Here is a 27,215-nt window from a genome sequence, read left to right on the forward strand (position 1 = left end):
CGCCCAGGATTCGAACCAATGAAACACTGGGCCGCCTGCAGCGGAGCACGCGAACTTAACCACTCAGCCACGGGGCCAGCCCCCAAATGTTTTTGGTCTTCCCAGATGTGATCAGGAAAAGCCCTAAAGGCACGTGTGTCTAGGCATGCTCATACACATATGCACAGCCATCCACACAACATCTAGGACCTCCTTCCCAGAGAGGGAGGCAGCCTGATAAAGTGGGAATGGCTAAGAAGTTTTGGAATCAGACCTGAGTACAAAGTGCAGCATCGCTATTTACCAGCTGTGTCACCTTGGGCCCCATCCATTACTCCAAGCCTCAGTATTTCAAAGATTAAAAAATATATATATATATATATATATATATATATATGTATGTATGTATACACACACAATCATGTGCTGTGTAATGACATTTCAGTCAGCAACAGACTGCATATATGATGATGGTCCCATAAGATTAGTATCATATAGCCTAGGTGTGTAGTAGGCTATACCATCTAGGTTTGTGTAGGTACACTCTGTGATGTTTGCACAACAACAAAATAATCGCCTAACGACGCATTTCTCAGAATGTATCCCCATCGTTAAGCAATGCATGACTGTACCTATTATATGAGTGTGTATTTCTTAGTATAGTGGCTGGTACTATACTAAGATAATTTTTTGTTTCATTATTAATCAGTACTGTTGTTACTATAGGAGATTATGGTGGACTGTAAATCCCAATGATGATTTCTTGTTGCACTTTTCCTTTTTGGGGCCTTAGTACTTCCAGGAAGATGGACATTGGGAGACAGCTTTGCTTTATTGGCTTATGTTACCTAAGCTGGTAGAGCTGAGAGCCATGTGGCCCCTCCCTTCATTATGTCTTCCTTGCAGTTAGCCCCTCGCCACCTGGTAGGAAACTTGTTTGATGTCAGGCAGTTGAGAACACAAACGACTCTTGTATTCCTCTGTATTTGGGTAGAGGAGGATTGTCATTCTCTGGGCGTATATTCACTGGTTGTGAATTCAGGAATCCATGCTGGCTGGGGAGGTAGGTAGAAGCCATAGTCTATGTAGAAGACACATAGAGCAAAACCAGAGCAAGCAGTGTTTGGAGACACTTTATTGACACAAACATGGAATTTACTGAAAAACACTACATACAGGCATTAGGTTGTCAAGTGGTTGGGTGGTCAGGAACAACATTTCTAGGGTTCAGAAAGAGATTGGCTGTGGAAAATCAAGAAAAAGCAATATGAAGGTGACATTGTGGTAAAGAGTTCCATCAGTTGCAAGACTGTGAGAGTTTGCTAATTGTGTTTGATGGCATTTCACAGACCTACAAGCACTTGTCCTCCAGCGGCCTCCCTCCCATCACACACACTGCCCAGCAGATGCAGCTCTTGCCAAATGATGACTCTGGGGAAGAGTATTACCAGCCTTGAGGGTTAGCCAGCCTGTAAGAGAGGTTGAGTCTAGTCTACAACTCAGAGTTGGCTTAAGTTGCTTGTCTACTGGGTGCTACTGTAAACTCAAGTAAGAGGGGAAAACTCAACGTGAGTTATTTACCACAGAGTTTTACAGATTAGGAAAGGCTTGGATGATGGTGTTTTTCAGCCCTAAGACCATGGTGCACACTGAGAGTGTAGATTGGTGCTTGACAAAGAGTGGGTGCTGAAATGTAGAATGAGTGGATGATTGGAGTAACGAACACACCAAATACTATTCAGATACATTTGCAGTGACTAGGTGAATTCACTGGGTTGGGGGTTTTTCATTTACAAAAAGAGGTGAGAAGGAAGCTTTTTTTATTTTTCAATTTCCATGTTAACTTGGGAAAGGGGCACCAAGAAATATTCTGAAAGATGTCTAAATCTCCTCCTCCTTCCTGTAAAGATGCAGTTACATAGCCTTTTCTCTCTGATTTATGTCAAGTGGATTCAGAGATTCTGAGATGGGTATATTTTGCTTTTTGATCTAGTAGTTTTGGGGGGAGTAGAGGGAGCTACTGTCTTCTCTTAACCATTCACTGCTCTACACATATTTCCAGTATATTCCTGCTTTGAAAAAGTTCCTTTCCTACTAACATTTCTAGTTTGTCATCTAAGGAGAAACCAGAAACTCAGAGAATCAGAAAGCTGGACGTGTGGATGTTTGGGGATGGAGAAATTAAAGGATAATGCTTTTAAACAAACTGACAATAAAGATTGGGGTAGGGACTGGCACTATCAAGGTGTTTCCAAGCAGGAGTTGGGGCTGCGATACAAGACTGAGCTGACAGTAAAGGTCAGTAGGGCAAGGTGTTTACAGGACCAACTGAGTTGAGCAATCAAGTTCACAGCTGTTACGCAGTAGGAAAGGGAAAAATCAGACCCAGCCTAGCTTGGCCTTTAGTGAATTGTGTTACTGAGGATTAGTCATAGGAAATATCCAGCACCAAGACAACAGATGGGGTTCCTAAAGTGATAATAGCCCTTGAGAACATTTCTAAGCCCTTTAAAAAGAATAGCTTGCCAGATAAAGCTTCCAGAGCAGTGCACATTAGTCTGGGTCCTTTGTAGGAATATGGGGAGAAACAGGGAGGTGGGTGAGGATATGAAGCAGGCGAGTGATCACAGTACCTTGTAGATTTATAGTCAGGATCAAGTCTCCCAGGAAGGAGTTTAATCGCAGTTCAGGAGAAATAATGATATACAAACCAACTAGAAAGGAAAAACCAAAATGAGATTGATCTCAAAGCACATTTCTAGCATCTGCCAAGAAGCAAAGTGGTAGAGGAGCAGTCAGCTGGGATTAGGAATGAGAGAAGATGGTGAACATTTCAGCACAAGCAAGAGACACAAAGATTAGACGGACATTAAAAAATGAGAGGAAAGGAAGCAGCTATGGTTTAAGTGGAAAGAGAACTGGGCCAGAAGTCAGAAGACCTGGATTCCAGCTCTCCATTTACCAGCTATGTGAACTTAGGATTTGGTAAAGTTACTTAGCCTCAGACAGCCTTGATTTCTGCACTTGTTACATGGGTATTAGTAATATCCATCTCAGGGCTAGTTCTGGAGAAGAAATAAGATAACTGAAATGAAAATGCTCTGTAAACCACATAGCTCTAATGAAAGTATTAAGATGAGAAGAGTTCAGAAGTTAAAAGAAAATAATAGAGAAGTTACTTGTAAAGGATACGTAAGAGAAATGACAGGTACCATTCAGCTCATTAAAAATCACTCAGGAAACATCTGAGTTGGGCTTTTTTAAAAGATAAAAGTTGATTACAAGTTAGATAATGGTCTGCTGGAACCAAGAGGAAAGTGGAGTGGTAGGAAGGAGGTTGCTTCTACTGCAAGCTCTGCCATCAACCAGCCATGTGACTGGGAAAACCTCGCAGTAATCCAGACCTATTTTCCTAATTATAAAGTAAGAAGAATGATCTATATTCTGTCCCGTATTTCAGAGATATTATGTGAGAAATTACCAGTAAGAAGAGCCTTGAATTTATTGAAAGTATTGTCTTCAATAAAATCGGACTCTTTGTTATGTGAACAAGGACTTGTTTCAAGTACTTCCTCAGTGATGGAAGAGATGAAAAAATGAGTTTGTCAGGTGGGGGCCACAGCCAATGGAGTCTGATCTTTCCCTATATATTCCCGCAAATCTGAGGGACATGTCTCTCACTGAATCCCAGTCACTTTCATCTCACATCTCATAAAGCATCCTTCCCCTCGCTCATCGCTAGGTGCTGAAGGACATCAGTCTTGGACCACTCACTCAATTAAAATCAAACATGAGATATCAACTAAAATTTTTCCAGTGTTCCTCTGCTTTCCCAAAATCTAGGGGAAAAAAAACCCTGGACGTTGTGGGTTCACAGGTGAGATATTTGGAAGCCACCTAGCCCGTGCTGCCTCTATCACTTATTCATTCGCTCACCATCCCTCTCAGACGAAAATGCATGTTTCTTAGTTTAAACGTCATTCCCAGATGCAATCTCCTTCTGGAGCATGTTTCAGCTTCACAAATCTTTTCACTAAGGAAATTCTTCGAGTCTCCCTCATGGCCTTCTCTCTGCCTTTTGGGCCAATTTCTAGTTACCTGAATCTATGAGAGTTCATCTCAGCCAGGCAATCCACCTCAACCTGTGCTTGTGAAAGAGGCATGGCCAGAGTCAAGCTCAGGATCGAAGTCTTTTTAAAAAGAAAATTATCCCATCTCCCAAAGTGTAAACTGGGCAGCAGCTAAGGCTCATCTCTGCTCCAGTTTGTCCTCTGACGTCTCTTACTCAGTTGAGCCCCATCTGAGTCTCAGCTGCCTCCTATAAAATGAGAAATAATACTGATCCACAGACATTTTACGAGGAGGAACTTAGGAATCTCAGTTCCAGTGCCCACAGGAAAATAATGCCTCCCAGCTCTCTCAGGCGGTGTGCTCCTGTGGGAAGGGAGCATACATTCCCCTAATAGGATCACGAATATTTTCTGTGACTTTTAAGAGTTACTTAAGTTGCTTTCAATTCTTCCCAAGTCTCCTGTCCTTGGCTTCATGAAGGACTGAGTCCACCCCAGGCCTTAGAGACCTATCAGGATCTAGCTCTGGAGTACTAAGCTCCAGAGAACATTTTAGTCCATACCTGGTGAACTTTCTATCACTGGAGAACCTAGAAAGGCATGCTTTGCTCTGATGCTCTAGCCAAGTGGGCTAGAAACTTGAGAAAAACTGACTTCAAAGAATCCCACTTCATGACACTCTCGCTTTAACCCGAATTAATCATTCCTGCTTCCTTCCATTAAGACATCCATTCACTTGCAGCAATGGAGAATGAGCCACTTCCAGCCAGTTAGGGGCAGTGGGGTGTGCCACCTCCAGCACATGTACAAAGTCATTTGGACCACAGGGAAGAAGTCCAGTTGGCATGGGAGCTGCTTGCTTGAAAGCTAGGACTAGGTGAGGTTGAGTCCATGTAGAAATGTTGGCTCCTCAGTTCTGGCAAAGTTTTATGGTTTGTAGAGGTCCGATGGAGTTAGAAAGTCAGAGGTGAAAGTTCAGAGGTGAGTGGATGTATGATGAATGAACAGAAGGATGGATGCATGAAGGGAAGTGACGTGGCCCTTAGGGCACCCTCCTGACGTTGTTGACATCATTGAACCAGGGATATCCGGTCCCTCAGTGTTCAGGCCACCTACCAATAATAAAACAACTCACTGAGAATTTCCAGCCCAGCCCAGTCCAGCCTAGCCAAAGAATCTTGGACCAAATCCATGATCCTTACAAGGGAGGGAGTGAGAGAATTACTTTTTGTCACTATGGGTAAGGACTTCAAGTTGCCCCAACATTCAGGCCAAAGCAATTTGCCTTCTGAAAGGCTTGACATCACACACAGCTTTGTGATTTGGGCATCAGCTTAAAGAAGTACCCCAAGGGTGGGGGTTCTGGGTAGGTTAGAAATTTAATCTAAGGGACCAAATTTAAAGTCACTTTGGTTGTGGGTGACAAGGTCACTTGTACAACCTGCAATCCTTATCCACCTTCTCCTCCCCTTCGCTGTACATCACCTCAAGTCACACCCCTTCTCTGCTATTCCTCCACTGGGACTGCAGAGTTCTCCTTGTTCTCTGATGGGATGGCAAGGTAGTCAGACCTATAGGAGGACAGATAGGGGAAGAGAGTCAGTGCTTTTGTACCCAAAGGTGGGAACACAAGAAAAGGAAAGGAGCAAGCGCACAGGAACAAGGATGTCTACAGAACAGCTCTGCATTTCCTTGTGGCTGTGTTTCCCAAGAGAAAATTAGAATGGCCCTTTTAGCGGACTAGAAAAATAAGAGTGTTTTTATTTTTCTTCCGTCAGCAGTGTATGAGTCTTCTCACTTACCCACATTGTTCTCAGGACTTAGTATTGTTAGATTAAATGTTGGCCAAACTGATGGGAGTGAAATTATATTTTATAGCTGCTTTAACTTTCATTTCGCTCATTACTGGTGCAGCTGAGCAACTTTTCATAAGTTTATAGGCTATTTGGATTTCTACTTCTGTAATTTGACTGCTCATTTGCTTTGCCAGTTTTCCTTCTGGGATATTTGTCTCTTTCTCATTGATTTTTGGTCGATGGTTTCATGTCTTGAAATATCTTCTCCCAGTCTGTTGTTTGTCTCTAAATTTTGCTTGTGGATTCTTGTAATGAACAAAAGATTTTTACACATAGTGTAATCAAAATTATCATTTTTTCCTCTTTGATTTGTGCCTTTTGTATTTTAAGAACTCCTCTCCATTCCAAAGATAGTCTCTTATATTTCCTTAATAGAATTTTCAAGCTTTACATTTTACTTTGTCCTTAAATCCGCTCACAATTTATTTTTGTTTAGTGAGAGAGATGGGAAATCTAATTTTATTTTTTTTCTGTATAGATAAGGAATTGTCCCCACACCACTTACTGGATGGTTCATTCTTCCTTCAGTGATTGTACTGCCATCTCTGTCACACATTAATTTTTTATATAAGCATCAATTTAGGGGCTCTCTGTTTTGTTCTGTTTGTCCCTGTTGTATACCTATGTCAGTCTCACAAACTCTTTAATAGGTCTATAAGAAATCTTCATATCTGACAGGAAAAGTCCTACCAGCCATTTCCCCCAACCTTACTGTTCTTTCTTTGAAATCGGCAAACTATGGCCCATGGGCTGAGAAGGTTTGTTACTTGTTTAAAGGATTGCAAACAAAGAAACAAAACCGAAGAACGATATGGACAGAGAGCCTGTGAAGCCTGCAAAGCCTGAAATATTTACTATCTGTCTGTCCCTTGGTTTAAACCAGGTTTGACCCTTGACCTTCCATTTGACTTTATAGATCAGCTTATCAAGTTTGTTGAAAAATCTAATGGGTATTTTGATTGGAATTTCAATGGATTTGCAGATTAATTTGGGAGAGAATTGCCATGTTAGTTAAGAGGTTTTATTCTCTGGTTATTTGGCTTTTCTTAAGTATTTCAGTAAAGTTTTGTAATTTTCTCTTTAAAGGTCTTGTTCGTTTCTATCAGATTTATTCCCAGCTATTGTAGAGTATTTGTTGCTATTGTAATTGAAATTTTAAAAAATGTTTTAAATGTTTTTCTAAATTTTTTGGCTGGAATATAGGTGATTTTTATATTTTGATATTTTGATTTGTATCCACAATCTTGTGGAATGTTCTTACTAGTTCTAATTGTTTGTTTATAGATTCCCTTGGGTTTCCTGTGTAGGTAATCATATTGGAGGTAATTAGTGATAATTTAGTTTCTTTCTTTCCAATTCTTACTCTTTTTTCTTTGCATTTACTTAGTACACTCCCTAGAACCTCCAGTACAATATTGAACAGAAGGAGGGAGAGATGGTGTCTTTGACTTGTTTCTAATATTGTAGGCAATGCTTCTAAAGTTGCAACACAGATGCTATTTGCCATAGGTTGTCTTAGTAACTGACAGTTATCAGTTTAAAGATGGTTGGTGTTTAGGTTTAGATTTATATGTATTTATCCTGCTCAGGACATATTGTGTTTCCTGAACCTGAAGAATCACGCCTTTCTTTAGCCACTGTATCTCTGAATGTTGTTTCTCTTCCATTTTCTCAGTTCTATTCTAATTGATCTTCTCATTTTTTCCTTCATGTTTCTTTGTGATATTCCATTGTTTTATGTTTCTGTGCTTCATTCTCCATAACTTCCTTACATTTATCTTCTGGTTACCAGTATCTAATCTTTTGGTAAACAAATCCATTGACTTTTAAATTTTATTGACTATATTTTTCTTTTTTCTTTTTTAAGGAAGATTAGCCCTGAGTTAACTGCTGCCAATCTTCCTCCTTTTTTTTTTTTTTTTTTTTTGCTGAGGAAGACTGGCCCTGAGCTAACATCTGTGCCCATCTTCTTCTATTTTATATGTGGGACACCTACCACAGCATGGCTTGCCAAGCGGTGTCATGTCCACACCCGGGATCCGAACTGGCGAACCCCAGGCTGCTGAAACAGAACGTGCACACTTAACCACTGCGCCACTGGGCTGGCCCCTATTGACTATGTTTTTCATTTCCAGATTTTTTTTTTATTCCTATTCAAATCTGTCTGTTCTTTTTTTCTTAGCAACTTAACTCTGTTCTTACGCTTGGGTTCCTCCTTTTATTGCTTTAACTCTTTTAAACAAACTTATTTCCTATATTCTATCAGGTCCTTCTTGTGTCCAAAGTCCTGGGATTTCATCCTGCCCTTTGGTACCTCTCTTGCTCATGCTGGATTGTTTCCTGCTGTGTCTTTTAGTTTTGGATCAGCCTGTGAAGTCAGATTCAGCAGTGCTTTATCTGGGGAATCCTGTTAAGCCTCAGCTGAAAGTGGGTCCCTTCAGAATGACTTTTCATTTGCTTCTACATAGTTATCACTGTCTGGGGACTAATGTTTTTTCTTGAATTTCTCAGCTTAGGGGTTCCTGGACGATGTGGGTAGTATAAATTTAAATCCCAAATGATGTGAGAGCAGGCTTGTGGTTCTGATTCTCAAGAATCTTTTATGTTTCTGCTTGGAGTCAGGCCAAGATAGATAAGTTTCCTCGGCTTTTCCTTGGGCTGGTGGACTGATTATTTTCTGATCTATCCTTTGTGTGAGTTATAGCTCTCTGAGGATGCTGGTTCTACTGGAGGCCTCAGTTCCAACTCTGTTTCTTGTGCAGACCCAATTGTAGGCACTAGCTCTATAGGCAGGCACTTCCTGTCCAAGTGAGGCACTGCCTGTGCAAGTGTGGGCACTTCCTCTCCAAGCACCTACGTCACCAGGAATGAGAACTTCCCCTTGCATACCATTCTTTCCATCTTTCTATCTGGTCAATTGTAATTGGTTTCTTTTTTTTCTTTTTTTTTTTTTTTTGGTGAGGAAGATTGGCTCTCAGCTAACATCTGTGCCAACCTTCCTCTATTTTTTGTATGTGGGGTGCCACCACAGCACAGCCTGATGAACAGTATGTAGGTCCACACCTGGGATCTGAACCTGTGAACCCTGGGCTGCCAAAACGGAATGCATGAACTTAACCACTATGCAACCAGGCTGGCCCTCTGGCAATTGTAATTTTTTCCTTTCCTGAGATCATAGATGTCATGCATAATCATGGTTTTATTTTACCAAACATTTCTAGGTGGTAATAGCCTGGAGTTTTTAGGTTATCACCTCAGAAATTTTGCTAACCTTGTAAATCTGTGAGGGTTGTTTTCTACCTTTTCTCTCCCCAAATAATAGGCCACCATGGACTCTTAGACTCTCAGGTCCCATTATTTCTCACATGTGCTCATTTCCGAGTGACTGGGGCCTTGATAAAAATGGGCGAGGTACAGTCTGGACGTTGAAAGAGAGCCCCTACTCTGGGTATTCAATCATTGCCAAGCTCCAGTGGGAAGAGCATGTTGCTTGGAGCTCCTTAGCTAGTAAAGGGCCTGATGAGCTCCGTATGTAGAGCAAACAGCTGAGTGTGACAGAAAGAGCTTGGACGTTAGAAATAGAGGCTTGGGTCCAAATCCTAGCCTGTACTCTCATTACCTGTGTGGCCTCAGCAAGCCTCTGAACCTCCATGAGTCTGTTTCAGCGTCTATAAAATGGTCATAATAATGCTAATTTTATGGGATTGTGGTGGAAGCTGATGGGCTTTGCATTAGTGGTTAAGAGTACAAGCCAACAGTTAGCAGACATGGATTCAAACCTTGCTTTGCCTCTTATAAAGGTCTTGGGCAAATTCTCCCAGGCTCAGTTTTCTCATTTGGAAAAGGGGTAAATTAATGCTGCCTACCTCAAACGTTGTTGTGAGGAAAGTGGAGGAGGATTATGTAAATGGCTCAGTATCTCACCTGCGAGAGCAAGTACTCTGAAGGTGCTAGCTATCATTATTTTGGCATCTTTGGACTTACGCATTTTCTTGGGCTGCCTCTTCAGCCTTTGAGACCTTCCTGTAGCAATATATCATCTCGATGAGCAGCCACAAGGTGAGGAAGACCAGGAGAATGTACATCATGATTTCTGAGACCACAGAGGTGAAGTCCTCTCCAGCTGCAAGGAGGAGAGTGAGGCTCAGAATGTGTGTGTCCAATAAACCCAGAGCTGTCATCGGGGTCAGAGATATATGAGGACTACTTTTGAGTATGGCTTAAATAAGCACTGGGTCTAAAGGAACTCAAGAAGGTGTTAAAGAGATTTAATATCCTCTGACCCTCCTGCCTGCCTGCTTTCTCACTGACATTCTTCAGATGCTCTGAAGGGAGGAATGAGGGAGAATGATGGGTGGGAGAAGAAGAAATAGAGCAGCAGAAGAAATCCTGGAGCTGAGTGGCTTATGTGTATTGCTGCATCCCAGTTGTGCTACCTACTGGTGTGCGAATAGTCATTTTCCTTATTTGAGACTCAGTTTCTTAATTTGTAAAGTGAGGATAATAATCCACACCATTACATCACCTAATGTATTTAAGAATATCTTGTGAGATGTGAAAGTCTACACACATGTGAGGAACAAGTCTTAGTTCAACTGCCTGTGTCCTCTGAGTGGAGGGGGGCAGAGGGCAGTAGCCCTAGGGAGAGAGCATCGGAAACAGGGCCAGTGCAGTCAGCCCACCAGTGATCTGGGCATGTTCTCTACTAGTGTGGATTAGAAGCAGGGACCTTCCCAGTTCACCTTCCTTCTAGGTCATCCCAAACCCAAACAGCAATGAGTCCTGGAAGATTCCATGTATTAACAAGGCTCTCCTCACATTCTCCTTCTGAAACATGGATCTAATCCTGCCATTTCCCCTCTTAAACCTTTCAGTGTTCCATGCTGCCCTCAAGATAAAGTCCAGTCTCTATGAATACGGCACGTAAGGTCATTCATAATCCAGCCTTTCTCATCTCATTTCCATTCAGTTGGCCAGCAAAACTTCTCATCTTATACACACTTTGGTGTTTTGGAATCTGTGGACATTTCTTCTTCCTTTTTCCTCTCCCTAGATTGTTTCTCATACCCTACTGCTACCTCTGTCCTAACATGCCCTCCTGCTTTTCGGCCTCTCGATCATTCTTCCAAACTCCACTGAAGCCCCCCCCTTTGTGAAACCTTCCTCAGCTTCTCATGCAGAGTTATGCACATCCTTCTCCTGCAGTATTTTCATCCATCCGTTATAACACGTCTCAGGTTGTATTGGGATGTGTTTATCACTCTTCTCTGCTATGTGCTTATTGAGAACATATATCATTTATTTCTGAATTATCAGCCTGTTGTCTAATGTTGGAATATTTGAAGTACTCAGAGTAATAAATATTTGTTGAATGAATGAATATAAATAAATATTGATCTTTGTTGTTTCATGATCAACAAAAATGACAATCGAAAGATGACACATGGTAAATGTCCTGCTATATATTCCTTCCTAGTAGGAAGGCAGTTGCAGCCACGTCTCCCCTTGCTAGTTCCCACCAGCAAATTAGATTCATGGTCCTCGGCTATTCATAGGGCCCAAGTCATTCCTAAGGCCTGGCTCATTAAAAGCCCAGCATAGCCACAGCCATAACCCTCAGCTCAGGGAAGCAGTCCAAGGGCTCCATGATCATCCAGGTTCCCTAGCTGAAGGTCACAGACGGAGCTTGAGGCACAGGACAATGCCACACACATCAAATATCTTCTCATGGGCTTGCTTCTACCTGATTCGTGGTGTGCTCGGCTTAAAGCACACTCTCTTTTTAAATGCGGTAGCCCAGAAGCAGTAACACAGGAAGCTATCCTCAGTATTTTCAGTCACCTCTAGGTGAGGAGCCTTGGATTTCTGTCTTAGAGCCAGGAGGTGAAAGCCTAAACCAGAACAAGTCTAGTCTGAATGAAGAAAACCAGGGAGATTCTCTGGGACCACAGGAATGGAGGAGATGCAGTGGGCTCTGTCACGGTGGAGTGTGTAGCTCTGAGCAATATGAGAGCAGTGAGGATGTGTGAGGGGGCTGCTAAGGGATCACAGAGGAAAAAAAAGAAAGAAAAGGTGGCAGGTAGTGGGATGGTGGTAGAAGGAAAAGATGCCATGGAAATAGAGCTAGCCTGAGAGGCCAAAGATCTGGATTGCGGTCCTGCTTCTGGTGCTAATTTGCTTCATGTCTCTAGGCAAGGCCCTCACTCTTCCAGAGCTCTGTCTTCCCAGCCACAAAATGAAGGGCACCAGGACTGCACCCTCCAATCACTGGGAAGTCATTTTAACTTACACTTACCTCACCTCACCCAGCCTTCTGAACTCACACCCAGATAAGTGGATGGAGACGTCTACACTGAAGGAAAGCCCCCTGCGTGATGCCTGCCCTTTGTTCAGAATCCCTGGATTAAATGAGCCAAGCTTCCTTCCAGCCCTATCATCCCAAGAGGCTCTGTGGCTCTGACAGCAAACATTTTCCTTCTATTCTTACCCAAGACTGGCTCTGGTGCCCAGCAGGCGGCCTGGCTCGACTTTGACACACTTTGCACGGGCTGCTCTAGGATCTCTGGAGGCAAAGGCCAGAGAGAGCAGGAGATGGAGATACAGAGGCAGCTTCCTAGTGTCTGGCAGTCACCAGCCAACAGTTCCTGCTGGTGAACGGTAGAGGGCACCAGGCTCCCTTCCCCCAGGGAGGAGAGGTGTGTAAACAGAAGAGGATAATGGAACTTCTGAACAGAAAAATAGCTGAGAGAGCTGCCAGTCCGACCCCTCGTTGTACACAAGAGGAGACTCAGGGGCTCAGAGAGGGGAAGTGGCCCATTAAGTCTAGATTCAAGTGGCCTGAGAGTCCTTCTGCACTTTCAGAATGGACCTACTTTCCGTTTTAGTCATGTTGTCATGTTGTCTGAATCGTTATCTTACTCGGTCGTTCGCTCTCAAGTTGGCTTCATAAATTGTATCACAATCACATGATAAAAAACAAAAACTTGTGGCCTGGGGGACAGGATTCCTGGGATCTTTTTCTAGGAAGACCCTATCTTTAATTTGACCTCTTTCTTTCGTGCCCCATAGCTATGGCCGGTTCACTGTCCTGCATCTTGGGGCAGTGATAATGCTAAGAATGTGCTGGAAGTAGATTGTCTGAGAAAGGCTAAGTAGAATGGAATCATCACTTAGCCTGCGTGAGAAAACACAAAGGGAGATGCATACACCACTCTTCTGACCTGTGAAGGAACATTTTCACAGGGCTAGAAGCCACAGTTCTTTGAGTCCATTGAAAGCAGAACAAGAACAATGTATGAGAAGACTCTAAGTTCACCCTCAAGATCCTGGACTTGATTGCAACAGAAACACTTGAGTTAGGTTGATGAAAGGACTTCCCACCATAACAAGAAACAAGCTGTGGGTATCTGAAGATTTTAAACTAAAGACTGGATAGCAATCAACATTTCCCCTTCTCCCAGTTGAGAATGAGGTTATGTAATGAGAGATGACACAGATAGAGGAAGGGGTGCTTGTGTGATTATTGTGGAGGAAGACAGAAGACAAAAGACTGTCAAACTTTGGTTTAGAGCCGTGGTTCTCAAAGCGTGGTGCCAGCCTTGTCTGGCAATTTGTTAGACATGCAGATTCTCAGGCTTCACCTATAGAATTAGAAAGTCTGGGTTTCAGGAAGTCCTGCAGGGGATTTTGAGGCCTGCCGAAGTTTGAGCACCACTAATTTGAGGTATGTGTGGCTTACAGAGAGGAGGGTAGACCTCTAGATAACCTCATGAGATTTGTCTGAGCCCACTGAGTCTGGGACTCTATACAGGCCACAGAAGAAGGCGTAGTTGTTTTGGCAACTTTAGGCTTCGTGGAGGCTGTCCTCCTCCTCCAAGGATGAGAGTCAAGGGGCCAGGAGCAGGAAATGCTACTATCATCTCCAGGCCTTTCTGCTTTGAGGAAAGGCACAGAGAGGCAAGCTGGTCAGGCAGTTTGCAGGAAGCTGGCCACTACAGGAAGACCAGCCAGTGGTGACATTTTTAGATATTACCACTCCAAATATATTGATGTTTGTGCTCTGCAAGAGTCTTATTTGTGTGGAAACCCACTGCCCCCCCAGGACCCCACCCAAGAGCAGGGCACCCTAAAGACCCCTTGGCCCAGCCTCACCCTCCTCGGTGACTCGGAGGGGGATCAGCCGTGTGGTCTTCACAAAGGGGCGATGTGCCTCAAACTCAAACTCCCGGGACACATTGCAGGTGTAGAGGCCAGAGTCGTTCAGGGTGACGTTGAGCACAGTGATGGACACGTCCTGCAAGTCCTTGCTCCCATTCCACTGCAGGCGTCCCTGGAAGGGGCTTTCCACCTCCTGGTGACCATTCCGATACTCATAGATCTGCGGGTAGAGAAGCAGAGGAGGGTAGGGCCAGGAGAGAGGAGAGGGTAGGACAGCCGAGATGGGGACAGGGCAGAGAAAAGGAACAGAATCGTGCATGGACAGGGAAGACAGGCAGCAGAGTTAGAAGGAGCTCAGAATATAGGGGTGCCATGAGGAGGGTCAGAGCAGGGCATGGAAGAGAGTAAAGAGAGGGAAAGACAAACAAAGGCAAATAGGTGCCAGGGCCTACGGACATGGCAAGGGGAGAAGCAGAAAGGGGCAGGCAGGAAGAAGCTTGGCAGGAAAAAAGAGATGAAAAGAAGGAGAACAAAGGAAAGTGAGTGAAGCATATAAGAGACCAGGTGGGGAAACTGAGAGAAAGAAACGATTGGAAGGAAATAGAGAGAGCAAAAGAGTAAGATGTGTCATGGGGGCAGCCAGGGAGAAAACCAGGCTCAGAGACCAACAGAGGCAGTCTCGTTAGCCATGAAGACATCAGAAAACCCTGGACTCTGAGCTGGTCCCCACTGAGGGGATGTGGGCAGTCTGGGCCAGGCCACAGGAAGGTGACTGGGGTGCTAAGGTGTTGCAGATGAGCAGAGAGCTGCCAACCAACATGCACACATCAGGTCTTTTGCTTTGAGCTGAATTATAACCGAAATGTGGTCTCTAAATTTCTTTTTTCAAACACTTCTGCCTTCTGACACACCTTTTTTTCCTCTACAGTTGTGCTATCCATGCTCGTCTCCACCTGCCACGTGTGGCTACTTATGTTAAAATTTAAATTACTAGAAATTAAATAAAATGTAACATTCAGCTCCTCAGTTGCACTAGCCACATTTCAAGTGTTCAACAGCCACATGTGGCTAGTGGCTACTGTATTGGACAGCACAAATATGGAACATTTCCATCTTCACAAGTGTTTTCATTGGCATTGCTCTGTATTTCCACCACAATTTCATAAGTTTCTCCTCCTTCCTCTGAGCCACCTTCTCCTCACTTTGGGCAGGCCTGGGAGCAGAGTAGGCAGCTGACACAAGACCAGGCCTGAGGCCCACGGGGCTTTCACATCTGGCCAAGACATCCAGGTTCCTGAAACCTGGGGACTAGCCTCAGTCATGGTCGGCCCTGAGCCAGGCGCTGGAGGTCTACTGGTTCCAGTTCTGGCAGCTGATTGGGGCAAACCTACATCAGAATGGCCCATACAGCTTAGAGTTGGAAATGAGTTCAGTTTTAGGAAAGCTAGACAGAAGAGCAAGCAAAACTCAATTTCACACTGCTGTCGTCTCCATTAAAGTCTTGGAGGAGAAACTTGCCTCCAGGAAGGCAAAGTGGTACAGTACAAAGGGCTTTGTATCTGCTGTCAGACCACCTGATTCAAGCCAAGCTCTCTTACTAACGTAACTCTTTGAGCCTCAGTTGCCTCCTTTATGTATATTTATCTTTTCTCTAGCAACACTTATTTATATAGAGCTTCCTATATTCCAGAACTAGACTACTAAATGCATTAAATATTAACAACTTTATGAGGTAGCTATGGTTTATATTCCCATTTTAGAGATGAGGGAACTGAGGCACAGAGTGGTTAAGTAATTTGTCCAAGACACATAGCTAGTAAGTAGTGGAGTCAAGAATCAAACCCTTGGGGCTGGCTCGGTGGCACAGCAGTGAGGTGCATACGTTCCGCTTCGGTGGCCTCGGGTTGGCTGGTTCAGATCCCAGGTGCGGACATGGCACCACTTGGCAAGCCATGCTGTGGTAGGGGTCCCACATATAAATAGAGGAAGATGGGCATGGATGTTAGCTCAGGGCCAGTCTCCCTCAGCAAAAAAGAGGAGGATTGGCAGCAGATTTTAGCTCAGCGCTAATCTTACTCAAAAAAGGAAAAGAATCAAACCCAGGCAGCCTGGCTCCAGAGACAGAGAAGGTGTGAATAATGGTCATCCCCAAGGTGGTATTCTAAGTATGTAATGACCATTTCAGTACCAACACCAACCAATCAGAACTGACATTGCACAGCACAGGGGCAGAGTCTTGGAGGCTCCCTGCTCTGTCAGGGCTGATCCTTTAGTTCCAAGATCATGGGAAGTCTGGGGGCTCCTGGTGGGAAGGATGGTGGTGGGGCCACTTGGGAGGCCTGGCACAGCAAGTGTCCACTATAGAATATTTAAAATTTTACCCACTGATGTGGCTGTCCTGCATGTACCAGTTGAATATCAGCCGTGGTCATCCCTGTCATTCTTATTTCACTGGGATTGTGAGAGTTGAATAAGCTAATCTGTGTTATCTCATATAATGATGCTTAGTGTTATTTCCATTTTCACTAATTTAATCCACCCAAGAGGATGGTATGGAAGATGAAATGAAAACACCTGCTAAGTGCCTGGTTGGGTAACTGGCACACACTAGGCTCCAAATACTATTTATCTTTCTCCGCCTTCCTCTGCTTATAACCAGGAATGCTGGTAGCTGGCCAGGCGCCCTTCCTTTCACAGAGGCTGGGCTAAACTAAGGCTGTCAGTTGTCTGCTGAGGAGCTGTCAGTGCTTTGAAGAGAAAGAGCCAGTGTTTGTCAGATCACCATTCCCCAGACTCTGGGGAGCCAGGCACAAAACAGCAGAGGCCAGCAAAAGAAAGGCCAGAGTCAGCAGTCAGACATACAAGGAAATCTTTACCGCCCTCAGGCCTGTAGAACCATTCCACCACCGTGGTGGCCTCCACCTCCTCCCTCTTCATGCAGGAGATGCAGCGCAGCTTCATGGGGTTGCCCTGAACGGCCTCCGTCTCCGAGGGCACTTCGACACACACGGGGAAGCAGACATGGGCTGGAGAGAGGTCGGATGACAGGGAGGGAACAGGAGGTATTGGGGAGGAGGACACCAGGAAAGAGGCATTGGAGAACAAGGAAGAAGGGAGAAGAGACAAAGAAGGAAGAATCATGAGACAAACTTGAAAATAGCATGTACACGTGTGTATACCTTCACGCTTGTGCCCTGAGTATCCATGCTCAGAACAGGGAGGGAGTGGGGTAGAGGAGGCCTGGATGGCCCAGAATTGACTGAAAGCCCCGGGAAAGCAGTGGGGATGTGGTGCAGCCCTGACCTCGAAGACTTAGAGTCTAGGTGGGAGACAGGGCACACATGCCTCCGTCCACTAACCATCCATGTGCCCCTTCATTCAACCAACATCCACTGAAGTCTACTGTATGCCAGGCCTGATGCTAGGCTGAGACACAAAGATGAACAAAACACTAACCACACCCTAAAGGCATTTATTGTCTAGCAGAGAACACATCCTCTTTAGTATCATCAAACCAGACCATGGCGAGTGACCTCTGTTCCCAGAGGAGGGGCAATTATTCCTGGTTGGGCTGGGAAAAGACGAAGAGAAGGATGTGAGACTGGAGGCTAGGAATGTAGATAGGACCCAGGTTGTGACAAGCTCTGTATGTCCTTCACAATACGAGGGGTCAAATGTTTTAAAGCCAGGGAGAGTTGTTCTATCTGTATTTTACGAAAAATGTACGTAGTTTTGATGCACAGTGGAGGACAGAGCAGCAGTGAGATGACCACTGGGCTGGAGCAATGCCTTGTGCAGAGGAGTAGAGAGAGGCAAAGTTAAAATCTGGAGAGACAGCAGACTGCGGGACACCTTGCATGCCACACGGAGGTCTGCATTTATAATTCCTGCCCTCTAGAAACTTATGGCCCATTAAAAAGGCAAATATATCAAACTGCAAATTCTGAGCGAGCCAAAAGTGAGACATAGCTGCCAGCAAAGCAAGAGCAAATGTGGGCTGTATTAACAGATGTACAATGTGCAGAACGAAGGAGGAACAGTTCCTCTGCACTGTTCAGAACAAATCTGGACTATTATGATCAGTTCAGGGTGTCACATTTTACAAAAGGAAGTTGTGCAATGAGCACATGCCCAGAGGGGGACAAGATGGGGACTGGTGTGGTGAGGAACAAACAGGAGGACTAGGGGTGTCTAGCTTGGAAACAGAGCTTATCTGTTTTCAAATATTTGAAGGCTGCCCTGTGAAAGAGAAAATAGATTCTAACTCCAAAAGTTACAAGAAAGTAAGTTTAGTTGAATTAAAAAAAAAAGTAAAAGAATTTTCTGGTGCTCATTATTCACAAATGCAAAACACTATTCGGTAAGAGAGTTTACACCTCATTGTCTGAAAGATTCAAAAGCGAGATGACCGCTAAGGATTCTTGAACTAGGACTTCTAAGGCCACTTCTGATGCTACCTTCTCATGAGTTAATAATAAAAAGAGAACCCCTAAAAAAGGAAAAATACACATTGCCATTTAAAAACTAGTCCAGGGGCTGGCCCACTGGTTAAGTTCGCGTACTCCGCTTTGGCAGCCTGGGTTTCATGGGTTCAGATCTGGGGTGCAGACCTACAAACCACTCATCAAGCCCTGCTGTGGCAGCATCCCACATACAAAATAGGAGAAGACTGGCAACAGATATTAGCTCATGGCCAATCTTGCTTTTTTTTGCTGGAGGAAGATTGTCACTGAGCTAACATCTGTGTCAGTCTTCCTCACCAAAAAAATTAAAAAATAAAAACTAGTCCAATGTAAATGGTCAGTCTGTTTATCTACTGGCAGAAAATTCTTTCTAAAAGCAGAGAAAAGCTTAATTTAGAGCTTAAAATGAGACTGACTAATTTTGAGTCAAAAGAAATATTGTATTTGACTGACTGAGAAGGCAACAAATTTTATTTTATTTTTATTTATCTATTTATTTATTTATTTGTTTGTTTATTTATTTATTTATTTATTTTTGAGGAAGATTAGCCTTGAACTAACATCTGCCGCCAATCCTCCTCTTTTTGCTGAGGAAGACTGGCCCTGAGCTAACATCCATGCCCATCTTCCTCTACTTTATATGTGGGACGCCTACCACAGTATGGCTTGCCAAGCAGTGCCATGTCCGCACCTGGGATCCAAACCGGTGAACCCCGGGCCACCAAAGTGGAACTCGTGCACTTAACTGCTGCGCCATGGGGCTGGCCCAACAAATTTTATTTTTAAACACAGAGTTTAAAAACTAGTGGCACAATGATAAAGTTTAAAATATCAAGGTAAAATAAATTTAATTGGCTTTAAAACTCTCAGGCAACCTGGGGCTGTCTTATTGCGCAGTTTGCAAGAGGGTCTCCTGCTTCTGCATATGGACCATCACTTTAATGGAGAGAGAGTCCACAACTAGGGAGAACTGATCAGCAGGGGTGAGTTTGAAGTCTTGATTATAGGTCTGGTGAAAAAAAAAGAGGAAGAAGAAGAAGACATGGTCTGTACAAAAGTTTGGAGTGGATAAAGGTGTAGCGAGTGTGCATTGAAAACTCTGTGTAGCAGAGAGCCTTGTGGCACATTCATATTTAATGACACACAATAAAGATAAGTTAGTTCAATAATGATGACTTCAAAAGCAGAATAGTAAGATGTACCAAAGAATGTACAGTTACAGTTATAGAGGCAGGATGAAGACGGTATTTGGCAGCTGAAGACCTACTATTTAACCTCTCTGAGATTCAGTTTATTCATCAACAAAATGCTGAAAATAATATCTAATAGATTTGTCATGAGAATCCTATGGAATAATTTATATGAACATACTTTGTATAAATATCACTTTGGTAATGTTATTTTTATCCTTAATTTATTTATTCATTTATTCAACAAATACATTGAGTGCTTACTGTATGCCAGGCACTGTTCTAGACATTAAGAATACAACAGGGAACAAAACAGAAACCATACATTCTGTAGCTCTGATGGAGTCTACATTCCAGTGGAGGGAGGAGAAGATAAGCAACACTAAATTGTCATAAGTGCTATGAGAAAAAAACAAAACAGAGTATAGAGGAGATAGAGAGTGCATAGGATGATTGGAGAAAGCCTCACTGAGAAGACGACATCAAGCAGGCACTCAAGGAAAGAAATGAGGGAGAAAATTTATGAATAACTGTGTGAAGATGTGCTGAACAGAGGAAATGCAACTCAAGGGTCCAAGGGTGACAGTGTGTTTGTTGAAAGCAAAGAACATAATAAAGTATAGGGAACAAAGCAAGAATAGAAGGAGACAAGGTAGGAGAGAGAAGCTAGGACCACATCATGGCTAGTCTTGTAAGCCATGATTAGAACTCTGGCGTTTGCTTGGAGTGACTTGGGGAGCACTGGAGTGTTCTGAATGGAAGAATGATATGATTTATACAAAATTACATGATCTGACTGCCATGTTGAGAATGAACTGTAGAGGTGAGGAAAGACAGGGGTGGAAGCAAAGAGGACAGTTAAGAGGTTGGTACAGTGATCAGACTGAGAGATGGTTCATTGGTTTTGCTTGGATGAAGGTGGTAGTGAGCTGTTGGGGTTTGAAAAGGAATCATTTGCTGGACTAACATCCTTGAAGAGGTAAGAGGTGGTGTGATCTAGTGAACAAGTAGGTGAGTTAGTCTTGATATAGGACACGGTTCGTTCATTTATAGTTAAAGGAGGGGGCACAGAATGTATGCAGTCAGGATGGTGAATATGGCATGGCAGCCTCTCTTTTTCCTGAGTTGCACCTGAGATGATAATAATCCAAGATATCATCAGAGAGCAAGTCCCACAGATTCCCTTCTCCCGGCCAAAGTCCAGTTTCAAGGCATAAGAACTCTGCTTATGAGGTTCTGGATAGTACACTGCAAAATGGCCACAAAATCCTCTCGTCTCTGTTTACTTGTCCTTTGCAATATGACTTGCTGCTCCTTCCATCAAGAAGTGAAGTCTATTTCTCTGCCCTAAGAATCTCCAGTATACCACTGCCTCTCTTTCTAGGAAATTCTCTAGATATCCAAGAAAAGGTTGCACATATGGTAGGTATTCAACCCACATTGCTGACTGTAAATAATAAACTCCTGGAATAATTTCGGCCAAATCATTTGACCTTTGGTCTCCTCTTCAATGTCCATAGTAATAATGAAGAAACTTATGAGAATGAAGAATATGAGGTATTAACGATGATTATATTTAACTAAGGAATAGCATCAATCTATTATGAGGTGGATAGTAATGTGTATTGAACCAACTCCTCTAATACCCCAAATCTTTTTCTTCTTTGGGCATTGCTATATTGCCCCTCCTAAGCTTGCTCTAGAATGCTTTCTTTTGTGTTAACATAATAAAGGCTTTGACTAGACTGTAGAAACTTTCCAAAAGGGGACTATAAATGAAGTTATTTTCAAATATTAAAACGCTGAAATGACTTGGTCTATGAGATTAGACAGTCACCTAGCAGAGCCTTAAAAGAATGGGATGCAAGATGGGCGAGTCGGAGAAGAGAGGGAAACATTCCCCAACACAGCAGACATCTGGGAGAGTAGAGCTGGAGAGGAAGTACAGAGAAGACACTAAGAGCTGAAAGATGAGTGAGGCCCAGGAAAGGTAATGGCATGGGGGAGGGGTGGGAGGGTGGCTCAGGAGAGGGATAAGCGGACTGATGCCAATCAGGCAATCCTGCATAGCAGTACATGTGTCCATCAGACGTGCTGGAATCAGCACTGGAAGGCTGAAATCAGGAGACAAGAGTCCTGTAGCAAGTCCTTTCCCCTCCCTGAGCTCATTTCCTCATTCTCTAAATTGGAAATAATACTTCTTCCCCTGGCAACTCCCACAGGATTGATATGGGGACCAGAAGAAGTAATGGATTGAAAATTGCTTTGTAAACTGTAAAGCACCAGGCAAGAGTAAGGTTTTTATTATTATTCTTATCATACACTTTGTTAAAGGGAATAATGGAAGTTTTTTCAATACACGTAGAAAATAAAAGAATGGGGCCAGCCCAGTGGCGCAGCAGTTCAGTGTGCACATTCTGCTTTGGCGCCCCGGGGTTTGCTGGTTTGCATCCCCGTGCAGACGTGGCACTGCTTGGCAAGCCATGCTGTGGTAGGCGTCCCACATATAAAGTAGAGGAAGATGGGCATAATGTCAGCTTAGGGCCAGTCTTCCTCAGCAAAAAGAGGAGGATTGGTGGCAGATGTTAGCTCAGGGCTAATCTTCCTCAAAAACAGTAAATAAATTTAAAAACATAGAAGAATGGAATATGTTCTTTCCATTCATATTTGTATCATGTGAAAAATCAGCTTGGGAAGGGAGAAAGCTAGTATTGGAGAGCTAAGTGCTTTCCAATACTAGAATTACATGCAAATAAAATGAAATTATATTTGTGAAGTGAGGCCCTTTATCTTACATTTAATGGCCAGGCTTCCTGAACCGTCTCTCCTTCCCTCTGCAGCTTCTCAGTTTGGTGAACCAATGTTCAGGTTACAGAGAAGCTGAGAATGAGGAAAGATAGGGGTAATGTACAGACTTCTTCCAAAGGTTTTTTGGGGAAGGGGTAGAATGGACACTCTGCCAATTTTAGCAATATTCTGTAAATATTTCCCTATTCTTCAGTTGTGGAGCTGAAAAGGATGTTACAGGTCATCTGGCCCAACTTCCAAACTTTGGATATGAGGAACCAGGTACTGTAAGGTTGTTACATAGTAAGCTATTGGCAGAGCTAAGACTCCAATCCAGGTTTTGTAAGTCCTAGTCAAAAGGTCCTTGGAGTATAGCATGCTCTCCCCCTCCACTGGGATTCAGGCAGAGATGCTGAAAACTTAAATTAGGGTTTGGGGAGAAAGGCTCTGTAGAATCTCACCCCAACCTTCCTCCACAACTTTGTCTCCCATTGCTTTACCCCAACTCTTTCTTATCCAGCCAGACTAATCTCTCTGAAGCCTCATGTCCCTAGTCTTAGCCTCCCCTGAGGAAATCCCAGCGTTAAATTTTCAAGGCAGGTGACATCATTGACAACCTACAATGTCGGCTTCATCTTCAGGTCTGGTCTACTCTACTGGGAATGGATGGTGGGGAGTCTGCCCTTGGGACTGGCATTACTCTCTCTCTTTGTCCTTCCTGGCCCATGTCCCGGCATTTTGTTCAACAGGAAGCTTGGCTTTGCTTCTAGTCACATGCAAAACCCAGATAATGCTGGCTGCCAGAGTTAGTCCTGGAGGCTTAATAAAGTGATACTAAGGCAAAGAGGCAATTCCCATCAGCATGTCCACAACTGCACAGGCAGAATGGGTTTCAAGTAATCATGGGAGCATTATCCCACATGCCTAGTTTTAACAGGGAAAGTGGGCACAATCACATCTAATTATCCTGGTTATTGATTTTTAGCATGGAGGAAGGTTGCTGAGATCATGTAAAGCAATATATCAGCTGAAGAGTGCCTATATTTCACCTGAGGATCTAATCAGAGTTACCAAGGCAGAGATGCCCAGAATTACACAACAACCATACACACACAAACACACACACACACACACACAACTACATCCTTGCCAATCCATTCAGATGCCCATACTAACATGCTCAGACATACACTAGCACACATTCAAACACTGAAGCATACATTGACACAGTAAAGCATTCTCTCAATCATATATTCGATGTTATCATGTAAACTCATTGACTTGCTCTACACACTTGCAGGCACCCCACTCCAAGCCCATCTCTGGCACAGCTCTGCTTAGCCTTACTGTTGCAAGTGCAGGACTCTCTTATTTGGAGAGAAAAGGTCACCTCATTCCCTCACAGCAGACAAGCAAGAACCTGTTCATTTTTGAAAGCAAAAAATCCAGCTCCCCAAACACCAAAACGCCTTAGCTCCACATGTTCGCAAAAAAGAAGAAAGATGCAATTCCCAGGTGCCTGTTTGTCTAATACCTAGGTACAAATGGCTGAAACCTGTTTTCCGTACCAAAATAAACAGATGGGTCAACAATTAAAGTATTTTCACTGTCAAAATGCATGCATCCGGCTTTTTTGTAATATATAGAAATTAATTTGAAGACCCACTGACTCCTCACTGAGAAATGAAATGTAACTGCAACCGAGATTTTTTATAACCAATGTGACTGCATTCCCTTTCAGCAAAGGGAAATGGAAAAAAAAAATACTTTGGAATTAATAGGAAATGGGAGGAAGGGTGGAAAAACCACCAGTGGAGGTTCAAGAATAAAGCAGCAGGAGAGTGCGGAGCTGTTTTTCCAATCTTAAAATCCCAGCTCCCATGGAACCCCTTATGGATCTCCATGTCTGGCAGACATGCACAGAGGGCAGCCAACCAGGGCTCCTTTTTGTTATCAACGACATCAATAAGTGTTATCATTGTTAGCATTATTACTGTTATCTGCATCTATCATGGCAGGGTGCTGGTACTTACCCCAGAAGATGAGCACGAGGGAAGCCAGGGGAAACAATCTGTTGAAGGCAGGCATCTTTTTCAGCGGGTGGCTTCCACGGCTAAACAGAGAGATTCCCTCGGTCAAGAACTGCGCCCTCTCAGGCACTTTCGAGGAAACCCTTTGGGACGAACTGCCCCAAGGGGGCGATTTTCTGACTGAAATAAGGGCCAAGCGCCGGTGACTGGGGAGGCTCTGCAGGCTTTTTGAGCTGGGCGAGGGTTTCAGCTTCAAGCTACCCTAGCCGACCGCCCCAATTCGAGGGAGCGGATCAGCGGCTTCGCGCTCTCCCCGGAGCCGGTTGCTGGGATCCGGCTCAGCACCACGGACAGTACCTTCCCCGCCCACCCCGGAACTTCAAATTCCAGTTGCACGGCTGGTTCTCCTGTTTGCGCCTCGGAGAAAGCTCAGCTCGGAAGTAAGCAGCACGGCTGGCTCTAGGCTGCAGGGCTGTCGAAAGGTTCCATGCTGATCCACCCCTCACCTCCCCTAGGAACAGCTACGCTCCGACCAGGATCCACCAAGACCCGAGAGCTCCGGCTTCATCCGCCGTGACCAGCTTCTCCAGCTGGGCGTGTCCCCACTCCCGAAGCCAGCGGGGCCGCCAGTCTGAGCTACAAAATTCGTTCCACCCTGGTGCCGTCCACACCCGCCCTCGGCTCCCCGGAGAGGTCCAGAGGGACCGAGGAGGAGGCAGAAGCTTCTGTTTGCCCGATAGTCTCAGAGGTGGGGGGGTGGAGTGCGGTAGGGAGAGTGGGTCCTTCCCTGGAGCTCGCCCCCGGATCGTGCCGGGGCCCGGACCCTGGGTGGCGGGCGACTGGCTGCCCTTCTCCAGGGCCCCCTGACCGTGTATGCTCAGTCAGCCTTGACATGCGCAGGCGGCTCTCCACCCCCACCGCCACCACGGACCCACCCCCCCGTGCACACACTCCCCACCTCCAAACAGGCGTGCCCCTCCCAGGGCCCTACAAGGCGCTGAGCAGGGGGCGGAGCTCGCAACCGCGCAAACACCTCCAGCCCCCGCGATTTCTCTGTTCGCTGCTTGTCTCCAGGTCTCCCTTTCACATCTCCACCTCTCTCACCAGCACGGTCACACCTCCCACCAATTCACACTCTCCAGACAACCCCACTCCTGCTCCCGCACAGACAAGCTCGCTTCCAGCTCCGGGAAGGGGAGGGCCAAATGTCTTTCAGGCAATGATGTAATCTGCAATGTACAATGTACATGGCTCCCGGCTTCTCTCCCCCAACCCTATACCCTCCTGTCCTCCCAGTCTATCCTTTGTCTAGCCTTGATTAATTTGTCCCAGGCACACTGAACGCAGCAAGACAATCCCTGTTTAGGAGAAGCGCCGTAGCGGTGAGGCGCACCTGTTCCGTCTTCACCTCCTCACTCAGTGAGGTGATCCAAAGGTCAGCGCAAATGATGTAGAGGGTGGGGGAACTCCCTCTTGCTCTGGTCACTTTTTTTTTTTTTAAGTTTAAAGCTGATAGATTGTGGTTTGGCTTCTTCCAGCTATCAGCCACTCCCTAGTCCTAGCAGCTGTTTCGGTGCCCCCACCCCCATCTCTGGAAGGGAAACCTGAACCTTTAAATCCAGTTATAAACTCAAATTGACATAACAGATTAGGAATGCCTGGAACTGAAGTGAAAGATTAATACCAGAACCTCTCTCCCCTCGTCTTCTCATCCCCTTGTGCTCTTTCCAAAAGGGGAAGTTTGACACTGATATTCCAAAAAAGAACTGGCAGAGTAGCAGCTGACTGTAAGTGAACCGTATGCAGGAAATTCTCCCTCCTAACGTATCACAGAGCAACAGAATGTCCCCCAGACAGGATCCTCTTCCCGGGCAGGGAGCCGCCAGGCCATAAGCTCTGTGTCGTTTTGAAGACCAGCCCTTGAAGCATAGTGTATTAGATTTGGATGAGAAGTTAAAATGGACTTAATTCAACCTCCTTTCCAATTCATAAATCCCCCAAGAACATTCCTATGAACAGGCTTGACCTTCGTCAAAGATGAGAGCTTACTACTTCACAAGTCAATTCCTTCTGTTGTTTAAGGAAGTGCTTTATACTCGAGTTCTGCACACTCCTCTTCCCTCCCCAAACTCCGTTCAGTGCTCCTCAATCTGCTTTCCTTAAAAGAGCTATGCTTCCCCCCCCACCCCTAAGACTTTTTTGTTTGAGGCTAAGCTTCCTAAGTTTCTTTCAGCGTATTTCCTAGTAGTTTCCAACCCTTAACCGCCCTGCTCACTTTCTCAGGAGGATTTTTAGTTTCTCAGCATGATTCTGAAAGTGAAATCCGGAACAGGAACTGATGTTCTCTGTGTGGTGGGCCCAGCGTAAATCCAGGGGAATTACGGCCACATTTGCTTTGGAGGGTGTGTCTATTCAAATGCATTTACAGCCATATCTCACTCATAATAAGCTTATAGTCAGTTAAAATCTTCAAGCATTTTTTACTTGACCTATTGCAGAGTCATTTTGTACTTATATAGGGAATTTTGGAAAAATTTTTATGAAACTCTGCACTTATTGCTGTTAAAAATTTATTTGTTTCAACAAATTTACCATATCTTGTTAATATTTTTATTGAATCTAGATTCAATCATTCAACATATCTCTCCTCTTTTGCTTTGTTTCATCTCTAGGCTCGTCATGA

At 44.4% G+C, this 27,215-nt stretch overlaps 1 protein-coding gene across 6 annotated transcripts; it reads right to left on the reverse strand.

Annotated features, from left to right (window-relative positions):
• Positions 1 to 1,096: 1,096 nt before the first annotated feature.
• SCN3B (sodium voltage-gated channel beta subunit 3) lies at positions 1,097 to 26,867 on the reverse strand. 6 transcript variants are annotated; one of them, XM_070625132.1, is made up of 7 exons: positions 26,808 to 26,867; positions 24,536 to 24,615; positions 16,925 to 17,088; positions 14,057 to 14,282; positions 9,890 to 10,028; positions 5,535 to 5,620; positions 1,097 to 5,161 (listed from the first exon to the last, which is right to left on the reverse strand). In XM_070625132.1, exons 2-6 carry the CDS (start codon positions 24,588 to 24,590, stop codon positions 5,557 to 5,559), a joined length of 648 nt encoding a protein of 215 aa, XP_070481233.1. In that variant the 5' UTR covers positions 24,591 to 24,615; positions 26,808 to 26,867; the 3' UTR covers positions 1,097 to 5,161; positions 5,535 to 5,556. The 6 variants fall into 6 exon arrangements, with proteins under 6 accessions (XP_070481233.1, XP_070481231.1, XP_070481230.1 ...); XM_070625130.1 differs by lacking the exon at positions 26,808 to 26,867 and adding an exon at positions 25,491 to 25,745; XM_070625129.1 differs by lacking the exon at positions 26,808 to 26,867 and adding an exon at positions 25,039 to 25,499.
• Between the last annotated feature and the right edge of the window lie 348 nt (positions 26,868 to 27,215).

Source organism: Equus przewalskii, chromosome 6, assembly GCF_037783145.1.
Source record: "Equus przewalskii isolate Varuska chromosome 6, EquPr2, whole genome shotgun sequence".
Lineage (NCBI taxonomy): Eukaryota > Metazoa > Chordata > Mammalia > Perissodactyla > Equidae > Equus > Equus przewalskii.

Excerpts from the sequence above, each read along its gene's own strand:
- SCN3B (XM_070625132.1), bottom strand. The coding sequence starts at position 24,590 with ATGCCTGCCTTCAACAGATTGTTTCCCCTGGCTTCCCTCGTGCTCATC. Across the intron at positions 10,029-14,056 it reads CCTCCGAGTCACCGAGGAGG|CTGGAGAGGACTTCACCTCT; the intron begins GTGAGGCTGGGC and ends TCCTCCTTGCAG. Across the intron at positions 5,621-9,889 it reads GAGGCAGCCCAAGAAAATGC|GTCTGACTACCTTGCCATCC; the intron begins GTAAGTCCAAAG and ends GTCCTCCTATAG.